The sequence below is a fragment of the Corapipo altera genome, unplaced genomic scaffold, assembly GCF_003945725.1.
Source record: "Corapipo altera isolate COAL_440 unplaced genomic scaffold, ASM394572v1 48b, whole genome shotgun sequence".
In the NCBI taxonomy this organism is placed as follows: domain Eukaryota; kingdom Metazoa; phylum Chordata; class Aves; order Passeriformes; family Pipridae; genus Corapipo; species Corapipo altera.
The window spans coordinates 3578810-3596171 of NW_020884884.1; the positions used below are offsets into that span (position 1 = coordinate 3578810).

The 17362-nt window shown below is 36.3% G+C and overlaps 1 protein-coding gene across 8 annotated transcripts in view; it reads left to right on the forward strand.

The window, feature by feature from the left end:
• The window catches only part of USH2A (usherin), a 379301-nt gene that overhangs the window by 294090 nt on the left and 67849 nt on the right, over positions 1 to 17362 (forward strand). For all 8 annotated transcript variants that reach the window (XM_027641249.1, XM_027641251.1, XM_027641252.1 and 5 more), the window contains 7 exons: positions 3362 to 3585; positions 5897 to 6107; positions 6954 to 7151; positions 7737 to 7891; positions 9697 to 9895; positions 15904 to 16011; positions 16551 to 16734. In XM_027641249.1, the coding sequence (XP_027497050.1) occupies positions 3362 to 3585; positions 5897 to 6107; positions 6954 to 7151; positions 7737 to 7891; positions 9697 to 9895; positions 15904 to 16011; positions 16551 to 16734 (1279 nt within the window). The remainder of the gene's footprint in view (positions 1 to 3361; positions 3586 to 5896; positions 6108 to 6953; positions 7152 to 7736; positions 7892 to 9696; positions 9896 to 15903; positions 16012 to 16550; positions 16735 to 17362) is intronic.

Sequence of the window (17362 nt, forward strand, 5' to 3'; positions counted from 1 at the left end):
TCATGCTCAATGCGTTTTTAACTAATTTCTTGGAGTAATTCACTTGCTAAATACATCAAGAAAATGCACAAGCCAGGAACAAAAATCTGCCTGCTCCCTATCCCAATTATTATAATGATTCTAATGGAAAAAAATATTCTTACATAAAACCATAATTTACTTAACATTGGCAAATGGATAAGTTGAATTTTGCAAGAATATGGTAATTGGAGAGCTGAGCTCATTGTCTATAAGGGGAAACAGTAACAGAGGTACAAAAAAAGAAAGCTTTATGCAAAAACTGAATTGCTTCTAAAGCCTCTGGTTTCTAGTTGGAAATGTATGCCGTAGTTAAAAATATAATGACAATTCAAAGCTTTTGCTTGGGAGCTTTAGGTCCTTGGAAAAAAAAAATCAAAGAAGCATGATCACTAAAACTGCAAACCTTGTGCACAGCCTTATTTTGTTGCATGACCAGCTCCAAATCAGTGTGTTTCTGCTAAATCTAGACCCAAGTTTGCACTGAATGTTGGTTTAAGGGCCTGAATTATAGAACTTTTTCATTTAGTATTATATACCTTTTTCACAGAGTCTGTCCTGAAAAAGAGATGTTTTGTCCATCTCACATTACTTTTTTCTTTTTTTATTATTTATTAATTTCTATTTTCTTAGGTTTTCTTTTTCACCCCTTGTTGGCCTTATTTAGTGGGGTGACCATAGAGACATCTACTGGCAAAGGCTGGCAGTGGTGCCATTGTACATGCACATCCTGAGCCCTCCTGCTGCAGTGTGATTATCCAAAGTTCTGGCTATAACGGATAATGTCAGCTAAAACCACTCCTGGATTTTCTCTCTCTCTGTTTTTGTTGTTGTTGTTGTTGTTGTTTGTTTTTTGGGTTTTTTGTTGTTTTTTTTTATTGCCCCTATACTGACATCCCAGACTCATGAAAGATGATACTTTGTGCCATTGTGGTTCCTGATCTGTAATAGTTGCAATACCCACATGTAAGCCAAGGATTTTTGGAGTAGTTTGCAATGTACACTGGCTCTGTATTTTGTTGATCCTCTATTCTGGCTGCAAAGGGTAAGCCTTTTAATACTCATTTTTCCCTTTTGAAAGCATTGGTTTTGCAGATTTACTAAATTAGTAATTCATCACTCAGCTATGTTTATAATTTTTTTCAGTTGCTGGGGATGAACATGAAATAATTGTTGACAGAAATTACTGTTAGCAGGAAGTGTCTTTTCCATCCCATGGATTTTCTTTTTGCTGTAATGCACTACATGCCTGTGAAACATAAATATATAAAATATGACACACACATTCCAACTGATTTACAAACAAATAGTTTGCGTTTTGGTATTTTGCTGAATTCAGCAAGGGTTTATAGGAATTTCTGGATCCTTAAGCAATTGAATAAAGCGATTTTTAGAAGGCAAATCAATCCATCAATATTACATGGTCCTATTTTGTTTTTCTTGGAGCATATTTAAAATTATACATTTGAGGTGTCAAGGTTCAGGAGTCAAGTGCTACATGTGATAAATTAAGGAAAGGTCAGAGGCTATGCAATGCAGTTTCAGAAGATTGTCTACCTCTGCCTTTGCAGCTCATTCATGCTGAAGTGATGCACTCTGGGAATTACTACCAAACTCTGCTCTGCAACATCTGCTCTCCCTAAGTGAGTTAGTGCACGTCAGACATCTTTATGTCAGAATATTGCAGTGATGGATGCAGTCTTCAGAAAATGCTGCATAAAAATCTGGTGTGCCGTTCTGGCCATTAAGTGAAATTACTATTTAAATTAATGGCGCTGTCACAGTTTATCTGTGCAAAGAATGAACGCTGATTAGGGTATTAAGTAATTAGCAATTTATCACACTGGAACAAGGTTGATAATAATTAAAGAAGTAATGGTTTACCAAAGAAACTAGAAAGGGAGTCACTTCTTGTTATGTGAGTGAAATCTTGGCTGAAAAATTTAATTCAGTTAAACAAAGATGAGGTTCGCAGTGAAAGAATACAACCGTGTTTGTTTCAATATAAAAACAGTTCATTATCAAAATTTTAGTTTGCCTGTCAAAAGTCCCTTGGGGCTGTCTGAGTCGCTTATTAGTATTGAATTGAGTCATTTTCTGCATTAATTCTCTGCTTAAAATTGGTAAAATCCTAGGACAATTTGGAAAAAGGGTGTGAACAAGAGGAAGTATTTACCTCTTAGAGAGCTGGTGATCACAGTTTGATTGCTGTGAATAGAACCAGCCCTGGAAAAAGGTAAAGTATGCAAGTAATGTCACCATTTTCAGTTATTCCAGTGATTGGAATTAAATACTCTGAATGCTTTAGCAGGATCATACCTTTAAAGATTAATTTTCATTAAGTATGACTTCCTAAGATAGGTTTGCTGCAATAAATGGCAGTGAAAAAAGTGGTCACTTTTGCACATGTTTTAAATGCCTCCATATGACAGAAATTATGTCAAATGCAAACTACTTTGTAGATATAAGAGTTTATCACAGCCTTGTTTTTTGTGTGGTAGCTTTCTAGTTCAATTAGTAGTAATATTTATTTCATTGCCAATTATATAGGGGTTTGTAGCATTTGGTTCATAGTTAAAATTTACCCCTTTCTTTTGATGGTATGAGGTTCGACACTGGTGTTTTTCAGTTGCAGAATAATTCATGTGAATATATGGAAAATTACACTGGTTATGATGAGCTTTTAGTTTAAAAATAAAATTATTAAAACGAGAAGAAAGACAGTGGAATTAATTTTGGCATCTTATCAATTCCACTCTAGAAATGCAAATTATATTTAGATATTAAGTTCTTAAAAGGTAATTCTGTGTATTAGATGACTGAAGCTTCACTGTGGGTATTTGCCAAGTGACCCATTCAGTTCGATGTATCTAATATGAACCCTGAATTTGAAACATAAAATGTATGATAAATTCTGGAATGCTAAGATGAACTGTTGAAAGTCTGTCTGTGTGGGGGGGAATGAGACCTGGGTAGAAGCTTTCTCAGTTTTTACATTCTCCAGAAAATTTTCATCAACAGTCTGTCTCCAACCTGCTGTGCATAGTACCTTGGTATGGTATTTCATAGCAAAGTTCTTAAAAAAGTTCAGCAGGCGTGAATGTTGATTGTAGGGGACCCTGTTTATTCCTCTAATTCTTGATTGTTTTCAGTAGGTCTGGAAGTCAGGATACTTACTTCAGTCACCTCATGTTTGGATTTAATCTCACTTTAGCTACATCTGCATAATTCCAGCTGCTGGTGGTTTTTATGCCAAGATCTGTTGCATTCTGAGCTTTCTCCTTTCTTATCTATCTTTCCTGCCTTTCCTATTCAGATATATTTTTTTGTTTGTTCATTTCAGGGATGTTCTGTTGTGGGCAGGAATACGTGAATAAGTCAGATACCATATGCTGCTCAGGTTCCAGTGGTGAGTCCCTAGCACATGTTAGAAAGAATGACCAAGTGCCAGTAAAATGCTGTGAGACTGAACTTATTCCAAAGAGCGAAGAATGCTGTAATGGAGTTGGATATAATCCTTTGAAATATGTTTGCTCTGACAAGATTTCAGCTGGAATGATGATGAAGGTAATTGATAGAAAATCTCTCGGTAGCTCTGATTTGATGATGGAAAGAGAAATACACTGTTCATAACTATTTTTCTAAAATAGGAATATAAAAAACTCTTGTGTGCATTATTCATTTTCACATTACATCCATATTAATACCGAATGAGTTCACCATGATTGATGTTATTGCAATGAATTCTAAAGGAATTAATAATGATTAGCTGCCTCTGTGAAGTGTTGCCCAGCACTTCAGATTAGTACAGTAGCTAAAAGCTGGCATACTAACAAGACTGACATGCATAGCCAGTTTCCATTCTGTGACCACTGTTTTTGATGATGTTCCTTAAGTGGAAATAAAAATTGAACTGTCCAGTTCTGAAGTATAAAATACTATAACATTTCAATTTGGGCAAGCAGTAGGACATGACTCCCAACCCCCTAAAAAAAATAAATAAAAATAAAGCAATTGACATCTTCTTGATGAACTTAATCCTGATCCTACAGAAAGCCAGTGGCAATTTTGACATAAATTTCAGCAGTACTAGTATAGGTCCTTTCACGCCTAATGAATTATATTGTTTATTTTCATTCTGTTTTAATGTCAGAGTAAACTAAAAACTATAAAGGCTAATTTGATCTTTTCCAAGAGTGCCTAGTGACTAGACGCATCAGCATGAGACAATTTTACCAAAATTTCAAAGCTGCAAAGTCTTGCAACTACAACAGAAATCATCAAGAATTAGCATCTTGGTGTTATGCGTAAACTGTAAAAATTTTGTCAACTGTTATTACAATTTTTGTCTAACAAAATAAACATTTCTAAGGATGGGAACCTTGTTTGTATATTCTTTTTATAAAATTGTATTTATATTTATAATTAGAGAGAAAGAAAGTGGGTGAGAAAGAAAAAAAAGAGGGTTGAATATTCTGAATTCTACAATATAGAGATCAGAAAGATATTGTGGAATTTGCCAGTAAAGTGAAATAGACCCCATCCCGCCATATGCAGGTGTTCCTCTATCCTTTTTGTTCATCTGCTAAGTTAATACAGAAATATTTCTTACATCTTCTCCTTTTCACGTCAAGGTTTTCATGTCATTTCATTTTCAGACTGAATAATTTTCTCCTAGAGAAAATCCAAGCGTTGTGATGAGTCAGCCACAGTTCCTCAATGCATTGTATTAGTACTTCATGCAAGGGAAAAAATGGCTGAGAATAAGTTAATGAATTCTGGTAGATAACACACTAGATCCCTGCCTTAGGTATAATGTATAAACAAAGGAAGTGCTTTGTATTTCACTTACCCGCAGTAGAAAAGAGATAGTACTGGCTTTCTGATATGTATAGATTTACTAACATTAAAAGGACTGATAGTCTGAGACATTCTGGGGCTACTTTATATGGGAATCCAATCTGTCTATATCCTGCATCCTATATTGATATCTATCACAACGTAATTTTTGTGAAAGTACCAGGTTTGGGAAATTAAATTAGCTGGTTCATAATCAGCTAAGAACCTAATTTCAATAGGTGAATTAAGGAAGCATTAGATATAATTTGGTTTTCCTTCTGAAGTTTATAGCCTAAAGGGCAGAAGTATTTGTTCCAAATATGGCAGTACATTTCTTTCTGCAACAAGCTATATTTTATGAGAATTATTACTCTCTAGCATATGGTTTGGCAAAAATATTATTTCATTAATTTCAATGGAAAGTTTTGGATGTTCAGTGTATATTTCTGTTTCTGTGAATTGTTCTTTATGGCTTAAATCTTATATCTTCATCAATGTTTGCAGAGGTCCTCTTATTGCAGCAAAACTTCTGTTTAGGTGTGATGTGGTAGAGGACATGATTTATAGAGCCCATGGATAGAGTTCTCAGCCTTGAAAGCTGCCAAGGACTTGCACAGAGCCCTCTTGTGTACTTGGCAAGTAGCATGAGGCACTGGGAATTTGCTACTGACTTGCCACAGAATATTGGCCTTTGCAGGAACAGAATATTCAAATTCTTGGATAAAATCCTCTTCTCATAGATTCTAGACTCTTCTGTCTTCAACAAATCTAGCCATTTGTGCTTCCAGTAGTTAAAATCTCTGATGCTTTCATCTAAGGATCCTACAAAAAAAAAAATCTGTTTCTTTTAGAAAGGATTATAAAAGCATTAATGATCAAAGGCAGGCCAAAGGCTGAAAGGGTCTTCCACATGCTAGAAATATACTCCAGGTGGTGGCCTAATTTTTTGTTTTATAAAGATAGGGAAATACTAATGGAAGCATTTGTAAAGAAAGGAAGATATGGGAAATATGTTTAAATTTGCATGTGTATTCCTTAGGTAAAAGAAGAATGCAAGGCTAATATCCTTTGCCCTTTATCTATGGAGGCAACAGCACATTGTGGAAAGTGTGACTTTGATCCTAGGAAGAATATCTGTGCATGGATAAAAGGTTCACAGAGTGCTAAAGAAACAGAGGTAGAAGCAGGTGTGTGTCCAGATGAAGAGGAGACTGTCTACACAGGAAGTCCAACACAGTATTCATTTACAGGTAAGAAAAAGTGGCATACCAGATTGGTGATTTGCTGGTATATTTAATTTGCTCTGGAGAGAAGGATGTTCTGAGTGCTACCAGGTATTCTAATCAAATGTGAAGCAATGTGAAGAAGGACATGGATCTTATAGAGCGAGACCAGAGGAGGACCACAAAGATTGTCAGAGGTCTGGAGCACCTCTCCTTTGAAGACAGTCTGAGAGAGCTGGGGTGGTTCATCCTGGAGAAGACAAAGCTCCAGGGAGACCTTATACCACTGTTCAGTACCTAAAGGGGGCTGACAAGGCTTTTTGCAAGGGCAGATAGTGATGGGACAAGGGTAAATGACTTTAAACTGAAAGAGAGTAGGTTTAGATGAGATATTAGGAAGAAATTCTTTATTATGGGAGTAGTGAGACACTGGAAAAGGTTCCCCAGAGAAGTTGTGGATGCCCCATCCCTGGGAGTGTTCAAGGTCAGGTCAGATGGGGTTTGGAGCAGCCTGGTCTAATGGAAAGTTAACCTGCCCATAGTAGAGGGAGTGGAACTAGAAGGTGTTTAAAGTTTCTTCCAACCCAGGCTGTTCTATGATTCTATGAACTGTAGGAAGTAGAATTCTTTTAAGAAGTAATCTGTGAATCATGGCAGAACCTTTAAGGAAATGAAATGAGTAGCAAAATTTAGGGAGCACATAATGTCTAAACGTGCTTTCAAAACAAGTTGATAGAAGTACTGCTATATCTGAAAATGACCCTGTCTAAAGGAACAACTTCTGTTTCTATCTGTCCTTAAATGTAGAAAAAAAATAGTTATTTTGTATTTTGATAAGACTGAGATGATCTGTATGTAACTTGCTTTTTCTAGATGTGGACCTCGAACCTTTTGTCACATACGAGTACAGAGTGGCTTCTTGGAATAGCTATGGAAGAGGTGTCAGTGAAATTAGCAGAGCTGTCACTAAACAAGATGTGCCACAGGGTGTAAGTCCACCAAAATGGACCAAAGTAGATAATCGGGAAGACATGATACTTCTAAACTGGGAGGAACCACTTCAACCAAATGGTACTGATATATTTTTTTTAAAGTGTGTGTTCTATATCTCCACTGACAGTGTTCCAAAATCACAAAACATATTAAACCCTGTCACTGAAATATACATGTTCCCAAACTCTGCAAGAAGATTTTGCTCTAGTTTGATACCATTTTCATTGCAAATAAGAGTAGAGTCCAACTTCACAGAAGACAATTCCGTATGTCTCTATGAAGTGCCAAGAGCCCTCTTTTGAGAGCAGTTGTAGTAATAAGTGTGCAGATATGATCAGAAAATGGCAATGATCTTTAAAAGTATGTGGGGATTTGGGGATAGGGGTGGTGGTACTCATGTTTCTTTCAGGAAATCTTACCTGTTATTTTCAAACAGTGAGGAAACTTGGAAGAGCTCTCTTAATAAAAACTGAGATCTACTGAGATGCTGGTACCGATACTGAGGAAAGTATCTGGTAATTGCCATTAGGTGTTTAAGCAGAATGATTTTCTCTTGCTGTGGTCAGTTACTTCATCTAATGTTTTCTGTATACAGAGTAGGTTATTCTACCCTCACATAGGATTACTCAGCTAACCAAAGGGAAAACTTTCTTTCTGCAATAGGTCTCATTATTCACTATATCATTCTCCGAAATGGAATTGAGTATTTTAGAGGAACAGAAATGAGCTTCACAGACACAAGTGGTATCCAACCATACCAAGAATATTCATACCAGCTGCGAGCCTGCACTGTTGCTGGTTGCACAGACAGCAGCAAGGTTAGTGAATTGGTCTTCATGGAACTGGTGCCAGAATTCTATCAGCCAGTGTGGTAACATAAAAATGCTTTTGGAAAGGTGTAATTTGAAGACACGCTGATTATTGAGTAAGTAAAAAGCATCAATAATCTTATTTGGATTCAACTACTGACAGATAATTATTTGGAACCCAAGGTTGATACAAGCAAACGGAGGAAGAAAGCAGTATCTCAGTCTTGGCAAAGCTGCAATTGCACTGTAGGAACTGATGTTTGTTAAAGAGAAAGCTGTACACGACAGAATAGAATAAGGAATATTAAAATGCACTTTCTCTAAGCCTGGAAATTAAATTTTTGCTTCTCACTAGGAGGTCTATAGCCTCTTCTTCATTGGTACTTCTTAGTTCATGTGCTTTAGTTATAGCCTATCAATTTGTTCAACAATCTTCTTACTTTTCCACTCTAGTGGAAGAGCCTCCTTTTGCTATATTACCCTTTGCTGGCTTTCCGTGATCACTCCTGCTTCAGGCTCTACTGTCCCTTTGTGCACAACCTGCCTCGGCTTCAATTTTAAGCAAACAATCCCGTACCTCCCTTTGTCACTGCTTCATTTCCTTTTGTATCACTTTGAATCATGGATGCCTTTCACCAACATTGCTATTTAACCAGCTCTAGTTTTTATTCTGTCAAGAAGCTGCTTTATTCATAATTTGCAAAAATTACTTCTTAAGTGGCCTGTTTTCCACAATATTATTCTTGTCTCTATGAAAATGAATTTCTAGGACTACAAGTGTAAGGTCTGTAGGGCAGAGGTGGGGAATAATGACTCTGCTTTGTAATTATAATATACGTGGGATTTAAAAGATTATTTTTTTTGCAGGTGTTTAAATGTTTTCAAATTCATGAAAATCTCAACCAGAAGTATAAAATAAGAAACACTAATGTAGACAGATGGAGATAGGTGCATAGTCCTCTGCCGGCACCCAGAGCTGTGGTTTGGGAGCTATGTAGGCACAGTTGCTGCAACCATCAACCCAAGATAATAAATCCTGCTTATTTCACTAGCCTATAATTAAGGAGTTTACTGTTGCAAACACTGAAGTCTGCAAGTAGGGACTGATTCCACCAAATGCACTAAGACAATATATTATAAAGGGCAAATTTTGTATTTACAGCATAATATAAATACTTTATGGTGGTAATAACAGAAAAAGAAAAGTGATTCTCAAAGAGAAAGCGGTCTGACTCACTTATTAAACTGGTATAATTTGGAAATGCCTCTTCTGTAGGTGATGGTGGAGATGTGTCAATAGAAAATTAGCTTTTTCCTTTTTTTTATAGAAAGAACTTAACAAGTGCAAAGTTATTCTATCTTTCAAAATCTTTAGCTTCCTTAAAAAGTATGGAGTTGCAAATAACTACAATAGAGTTCAGATTGCATGGGATATATGGAGGCTTAGCCCCATGTTTACTGGTGCTTAAAATATATGAAATCAGGCAGTTAAAATGCAGAGACACTGACAAACCATATGGAAGAGAGTTATCAAGAGTTTTCAAGCAATACAGTTTCTGTTGTTTCACCCTGTGCCATACACTGCAGCTAAAACATAGTGAACCTGTTGTGATAAATTGTAGACGTAGACTTATGTAATGTATTCAAGGTCAGATTTCATTGTGAAAAAGGAGGAAAAAAGTAACTAGTTCTCCAGACCCTTGGTAATGATATGCCAGCCCAAACAACATTTTAAAACAAAAGTGACATTCTCATTGATCATGGTATCTAGTGTACTATTACATTAAATTGCTGTTTAATTCATATGTCTTCAGGTAGTTGCAGTCACTGTCCAAGGAGTCCCAGAGAGTGTTCAGCCACCAGACATCAGTGCTCTGAACTCAACAGCATTACATTTAAGCTGGATTGCACCCAGGAAACCAAATGGTATCATCAGAGAGTACCAGATCAGTCAAGTAGGGAAAGGACTTATATACACTGATGCTGCAGGCAGAATGCAGCACACAGTATCAGGTAAGGAGGCAGAGCTCTTTGACAGGCTAATGTCCTGTCCTTAAGATATAAGACTGTATTAATATATTAAAAAAGCCACTTGTCAGTAACTTTTAAATCCCCAGTACTGTGCACAGTTTGGAATGCTTTATCATGACTATACACATCTTAATTTTTTTTCAATCTCTTTCATTTCTAGCTGCTGTTTGTTAAAATATTAATAGATTTAATTTCAAAATTTTAAAATAAATCTATCCAGCTCAATTGAAGATGCAATCCTTATGATGTGCTCAAGGACTCAGATATTCTGTGTAGGCTTGCCGTCCCTTCATACAGATTCAACTCTCTTTTTAACATCACTGATGTGCAGTAATGGAGTTGTGAATGTGTAGCAATGTGGGAGTGAGAAGGATCCAGTATTTTATGCCTGAGATAATAAAAAGGAAAGGAAGACAGAACAGGAAAGATCCTGAATTCTGTTTATAATCTTATATATTGCTTATAGCCATTTTCTCAATACTTGTTGAAAGAAACTTTAGTTAAGGGATTTTGGGGGAAGGTTTAACTCAGACCTCAAATGTATTATTTTTACATATTCAATTTTAAGTTATTTTTGAATGTTACACTGAAGCAAAATTATTCTTGGAAATATTTCTGTTGGTCATAGGCCATAAACATAAACATTATGGGATATCTTTTTTTCACTCTTTTACCTCAGGTTGCTCATCAAATTTTTGTATCTCACAAATGCATTATTTTTTCCTTTTTTTTTTATTTCCACGCTAATAGGAAATTTCAAGATTCATGTGTTATACGTACCATATGACAGCCAGCCAAAGAATAGAAGTTGACTTAGGGCACATAAATCCTCTAGAGCATATTTGGCATTCTCAACCACCCCTCAAAGCATGAGTCCTGAGTCAGAGTGGATCCCTTGGTGCTTTAAAAGAGTTTGTCTCTGCTCTAGTCACTCACAGAAGAGTAAGATTGCTGTTCCTCTTTGACAATGTCATGCTCAAGTGTGAAATTCATCAACAGCATATTACTTCTGTCTCCATATTCAGTGCTTCTGAACATGAGATATTAGCTAGAGTATGCCAGGTGGTGGTACATGTTTTAGAATTGCTGTTGTGAGTTTATAGTACCAACCTACCAACAAGGCATGATTTATCGAACCCATTGAAAAATACTTCTTGTACTTCCACAAGGCAGTCATATCTTCATTTTAATGCAAACAAGACTGGTTTCCTTACCATTTGGAAGTGAGAGGAAATGAAATTTATTCCTGAGAAACAAGGATCTTTTTTCCTTTTGTGTGCCTGTTCTGTTAAGCCATTGTCCGATGCTGCCATGGTAAGCCAGGAGTGAAATAAGTGATCATTCCTCCTGACAGTCATAATCAAATCTTTTGCTTTTTTCTGGAGGAGCTTCCTTGGGTAATAATGTGGAATTCATGACAGTGATTTAGCAATGTGGATAGTTATTGCTTTCTAAATTAAAAGAATACAATAAAATAATCAAATTTACTTCATATAATGTTTGAACTGTTTGTCGTATTCCCTGTGGATCTATGTTTTGATTTTCGCATCTTCCTTTTTCTCTTTTTTTTTTTTCCAAAATTGTCTGCTTTTCCCTGAGCAACAGTTGAACATTAATGAAGCTGTAACATTAGTATTTCTTGAGACTTTGAATCTAGGGTCTTGCAAATAACAGACGAGAAGGCGAGCACCTTGCCACTGCACCATTGTCTTGCTGCTTATTTTTAATTACATCAAAGCTTTGGAAACATGATCCCACAAATGCTTTGTGGGAATAGCGGTGAATGTGCTCATCATGTGAAATCCATAAATTGCTTATAATCCTCTCAAGATGTTAAAAAAAGCATTAAGTAATTGAAGACAGGAAGTCCTCAGTTAATTATTTAGAGGTGTTATCAATGCTTTAAGCAAACTGAAGCATTTTCTGCTATCTCACTGAGTTGAATGCCACTGGGACCTAGGGGCAGCAGCCATCATCTTCTCATATTCTCTAATGCAAACAGCACATGGCAGCTTGTCAATAAAAGACCTTTTTATATCATTTATTACTGAACACTTCCACTACCCTGTACAGAACAATTTGGATGACAGTTATGGCATTGTTTCACTTTGTGTTACTACTACTTTACAAATGGGCCTGCTAATGCTGTGCAGTGGGGCCAGGCAGAGGGTAAGAATGAGGAAAATAATTAGGGGAATTGTAAAAGAAAGCCAAGAGTGCCCTCTTCAGCAGCAGCAGGTGGGTTTGTAGCAAAGATTCTTCTCAACTCCCCCTTTTTAATACAGTAAAGATAATATCCTGAGTAAGAGGTTTTCTTAATGATTCATAGGAACAGTCATTTTTAGGTAAAAGCCAAGGAAGATCTTTGATGTTTATTTTAGTGAAAGAAATAAAATTAAGAATACTTTATGACTGAATAGTTTGAAATTCTTTCATCTGAATATATTCTTCATTCAGGGTAATGAAAACAGAAGAGATCGAAATGCTGTCACTGGTCAAGTCTATCTCCATATGCAGCACTGAATCATTAATAATATTTATCTAAAGGAAATTCTTGGGGGTAGAGGGGTTGTGTGAGGCTGTGGTCAGCAATCTGACATCCTCCTGAGTAAAATTCCCACGGCAGGGCCCTGGAGCGTTATCCTGGGAGCTAATTACTGACCTTGCTGGAGCCATACCCACAAATGGAGACAAACAGTATCAGAAGGAATTGATTTAGCTAATAGAACAATGCATTCTTAAAAAACCTGACTATTTCACAGCCTTTTGGCAAATGACTAATGCTACAATAACAAAATAGACTGCTAAGTTGACCAAAAAAAAAAAAAAAAAGAAAAAAAAAGGATTAAACCTCCCCTACAATATTAGACCAAAAAAGAAAAAGAGGGGGGAAGTGTCCTCCAGTGAACAATCAAGTAGAGACACTGGAAAAGCAAAGTGCTGTTTATGTTTCAAGATTATCTTACTTGTTATTTTTATTATCAATCACATACATAGATTTGCACAGAGCTTTCCAAAGCATTCATAAGACAAGGTGTTTAATGCAAAGCTTTAATAATTTAGATAAAATCTGCTGTGACTGCTTCATGTATGGCTAGAATTTCAGGTATCAGAATTTCACCAATAAATTTAGTGAAACCATGTGCTCTTTCTTTAATGCTCATTTTTCTCTTTAAAGTGTAGTTGTAAATGAGTATTGCTTTATTATGCATGTTTCCTTTAAAAGTGAACACGACTCCCTTTAGGGGAATTCAAGTAATTTGTTGCCACAGTAATCTTTTCTATCCTGAAATGTTAAATACTTGGCTTCCCTCCATGCCTTTGCCTCTCTCTAGTCTGCAACTGTCATTTTCTCCCTCCTTACTTTTATGCACAGTGTTCAGATGATTTTTCTTCTCTTCCAGTTCATGATTAGGTTACAACCAGGGCTGTCTCTCTGAGTCATCTCTTTATTTTCTCTCCTTCGCATGTTGTTCAATTTGTTAAGCAGCCTGCATGTCTTCCATTCCTTATTTACCTTTCTACAGAATTGTTACTTCTTCTTTTGCTCTGTTTGTTTGGAATATATTTTAATTAAAATATTTGGGTAGGGTGTAAGCAAGGATTTGTTTATAAACAAATATATTGCCCAGACTTTTCGCCTGTTTCAGAATTGTGTTGTTCTTGAAATAATTTCATTTAGACACAGGAGTTAAATCAAAAGTACGTTATTAAGGCCACAAAGCCACGGATTTAAAAAATGACCCATATAATACATATGAATTGACCTGTATAATCCTAATTCAGCTTCTTTCACAGAAGCAATCTGCATTACACAGAAGTACAGTCATTTGTACATAGGGTTACTGCCTCTTTCAGGGAGGAATGAAATGAAGCTCCTGTATGGAGGACTACTGCCTCAGCTTTGGCTCTGTGTGGCAGATTTATTCCTTCTGGGAGTCTCAGTGTAGATGGGCCTAATTCTGCATCTGCCCAGAGCTACATTTCCTTTCTGCTTGGCAGAAGTCAAGGAGGCATGAAAATTGGAGCATGGAGCACAGTGAGGGAGGCAATAGGGATGGTGCCAACCCGGAGAGATCAAACATGGATCACTGAGAGGCTGGTGGCAGGGGCCACCAAAGGGAATGGCAGGGCATTCATATTTGTTCAGGATGTGGTACTGAGTAAGGCACATCTCAAGCTTTCATAGTTTGTCACAACCATGTCGTCTTCATTTTCTGGACACCCTGCCCGAGACCCAAATTTCCTGAGCTCTTGGAGCTGCAGTTGAAGGCACCGGTTGTCCTTGGATATATGAAGTTTTGCGTAACACCAAGCATCCCAAATGGCCTTCTGGCAGGTCCAGGGAGATTTTTGTTTCTCTCAGTCTCTTTGAGTCAGCATCCTGGTTCTGAGAGAGAAATCTTTCTGTTTTGTTTATTTTTTTGAGTTTGTGTGGTTTTTTGGTTGGTTAGTTGGATTTTTTTTTTTTGTTCTGGTACTGTATAAAACCATTTGGAATGCTCAGCTGGTTGGTGTTAGTAAAGCATCTGTACAGTCTAGGGGTGGACACTGCAAGAAAAGTCTCCAATTACATACAATTAGTTAGGCCAGAGACCACGTGTTGGAGACAGTTTTAGAAAGGACTGTGCTACAAAACCTGTGTACAAAAGGGGACTAAAACCTATTGTACAATGTCCTGGCACTGGGATTCCCTAGTTTATGAGTGTTCAGTTTTGCAATTTAATATTTTCAAAGATTTTTTCTGTATAATTTCCTTCTTCTGTATAATTTCCTTCTTCTTCTCCTACTGTTTATATCCTTTGCATCCAGGAACAGGAACTTTTTTTTAAAGTATTATGAGGTGCTAACAAGAGGGTCCTTGAAAATGCAAGAGAGAGGTTTTCAGTATTTGTGCCTGGTAATATCTTTAAGATCAATTTTGAGAAATACCCAAAAGAGTAGTTTAACAAAGTTGCTGTATCCTGGGCTGGAGCATGCTCTGTGAGACAGGCTGATCAGCAGTTAAAGCTGAGCTCTGAGGTGTTCAAGATAGGCTCACAGAGTCTGCACCTTTAACAATTTAACTGTAAGAATCCTTTAATGGGTGCACAGAATTGGCTGTTGTAAAAGCTTAGTATCTTAGCCAAATTATGAGTGCAATTTTATGAGGAGTCCTGAAGTCAGATTCTTAAGCTGCAGGCAACTTGATGTCAAATCTGAAGTCACTGACACAGCACAAGAATGTTTGAAAATTTCCAAGGAAAAGTTAAAGCAATATATTCTGTTTTAGTCTCATTCAAGGATTAGAATACAAGGTTTGAGCTGTAAAGAATAGTTTAAAAATTGTAAGTAACTAAAATTAATATCTTGTAATGAGGGCTTGGTTGTCAGTCCGGCTTCTTAGTGCTTTATAGCATTGCTAGTAAAGTCTTCTAACATATTGGAAAAAAACAGAGTGGAAAAAGAACAAATAGAGGGTGGGAAAGGGGAAGGAGTATCTTTGGACTTGTTTGCAATATAGTAGAAGGATACATGTACAAGTAAGAGAGTATTTAATTATATTCTCTCATTGTTGCAAATGTATTTGTAATAAATTTTCTAAACATTACAGGCTATTCAGCTTTTCAAGTCTGAAACTCTAAGAAATTACACTTTCAGGTGTTTATCTGTGCTGCAAGTGCCATCTAAGTTTTTTTTTTATTTTAGTTCAAATATGTCTATATGAGGGACATCCATAGATCCATTGCAGCACAGACAGACATTTAATCTGAATTGTTTTGTTGGATCTTTTAAAGCAGTAGAGAATATATAAAATTATCAAGAATTATCTAAATTATCAAGAATTCACCATTTTAGTATTGTTCAAATGTAATATAAGAATGGTTCCTATTTTGTTTGGCAAAAATGCTAACAGTTAACTTTAAGCCCAGTAACTTTCTGTGTAGTGATATAGTTCTTGTGATAACTGATGTCAACATCTCAGCCTAATCTCTTTTTGCTCTTTCTAGGTCTACAGCCATACACTAATTACAGCTTCATGCTTACTGCATGCACATCTGCTGGGTGTGCTTCTAGCCAACCACTTTCAGGTCAAACTTTACAAGCTGCTCCTCATGGTAAGGGAAAAAGATGTTCTTATAGAACTGCAAAGAGATGGTCATACTGACTTGTATTTTCTGATGGTTTAACAAGATGCAGAACTCCATTATCATCCATCAAGCTATCATGTATAAATTTACACAAGAGGATCTATCTCTCTTGGAGTATCTGTATCTTACCACGCTCTATATACTGACTGCCTGGCACTGCATTTCTACTTTCTTTTTGTGAAAATTTCCCCAAGCTTCTCTTTAAGTTAACGAGGTTAAAATTAACAGATGCGTGTTTTTTAAAGCACAAATAAATATACAGAGACAACTGGGCATATAAAGGCTGCAGCCTTTGGCCTTGTTCTCCATTAATCTCTACCTTGTCTAATTGGTTATATTTGTTATAGGATAAATAGAGGAAGTGTGTTAAATTCTGTCATTCTTCCTGGCAGTGTTTTATGTTTTCATTACATTGCTCAAAACAACAGCACAAACTGTGGGAAAGGAAAAAAAACCCTTTATGTTTCTGTCATAAAATTAAAATAGTGTCATTGTGATGTTAATAGGAGTATGGCCAAAACCTCATCATATCACAGTCAGCTCAACAGAAGTGGAAATGTACTGGAGTGAACCAGAGAAACCCAATGGACTCATTACTCATTATCGATTATTTCGTGATGGAGAGCAGATTTTCCTGGGTGGCAGTACAGACCTGAATTTCACAGATGTTAACCTGCAGCCCAATAGTAGGTAAGGCATGTTAAAAGAGCGCTCATAATAGGTGAAAGGCATTGCAAAACATACATACCTGTGTTAGTGAGATGTACAAAATATAAGCTACTCTGAACAAAAGAAAACTCCCTTAATTAATTATTAATTAATTACTGAAACTCCCTTAATAATAATTAATTACTGAAAATTGGTAGAGCACTTTTAAGGAGGCTTCCAAGTGTTGGAAAGACCTTAATCATTTTTCCTTTTCTACGAATAGGTCATTCTGATTCAAAGAAGTGAAGCTTTTTATTTTTTTTTCTTGGCTGGTTGTTGGTAGCTCATTGGTAGGGGTTTTTTTTCTCAGGAAATATACTTCAGAAAATTTCAGGGTTTATGTGACAAACAGCCCTGCACATGGTATATAATGTTTCAGTGCATATTGAACATACAGGGTCAAAAGCGGCTGCTGATATTTTTATAGAGGTTATTCTAAAATTGGTTTTGAGACTTTTTGAGTCAATACTTCTCTCTCTTATATAAGCCAATGTGAATTTCAGTGTTAGTATTTACTATACTATTTAGTATTACTACTTTTATTTTAGCATTAGTATCTATGACTCTATCATAGTTATTCTAAGTAGTTACTTTTCTCAAATTAAGAAAA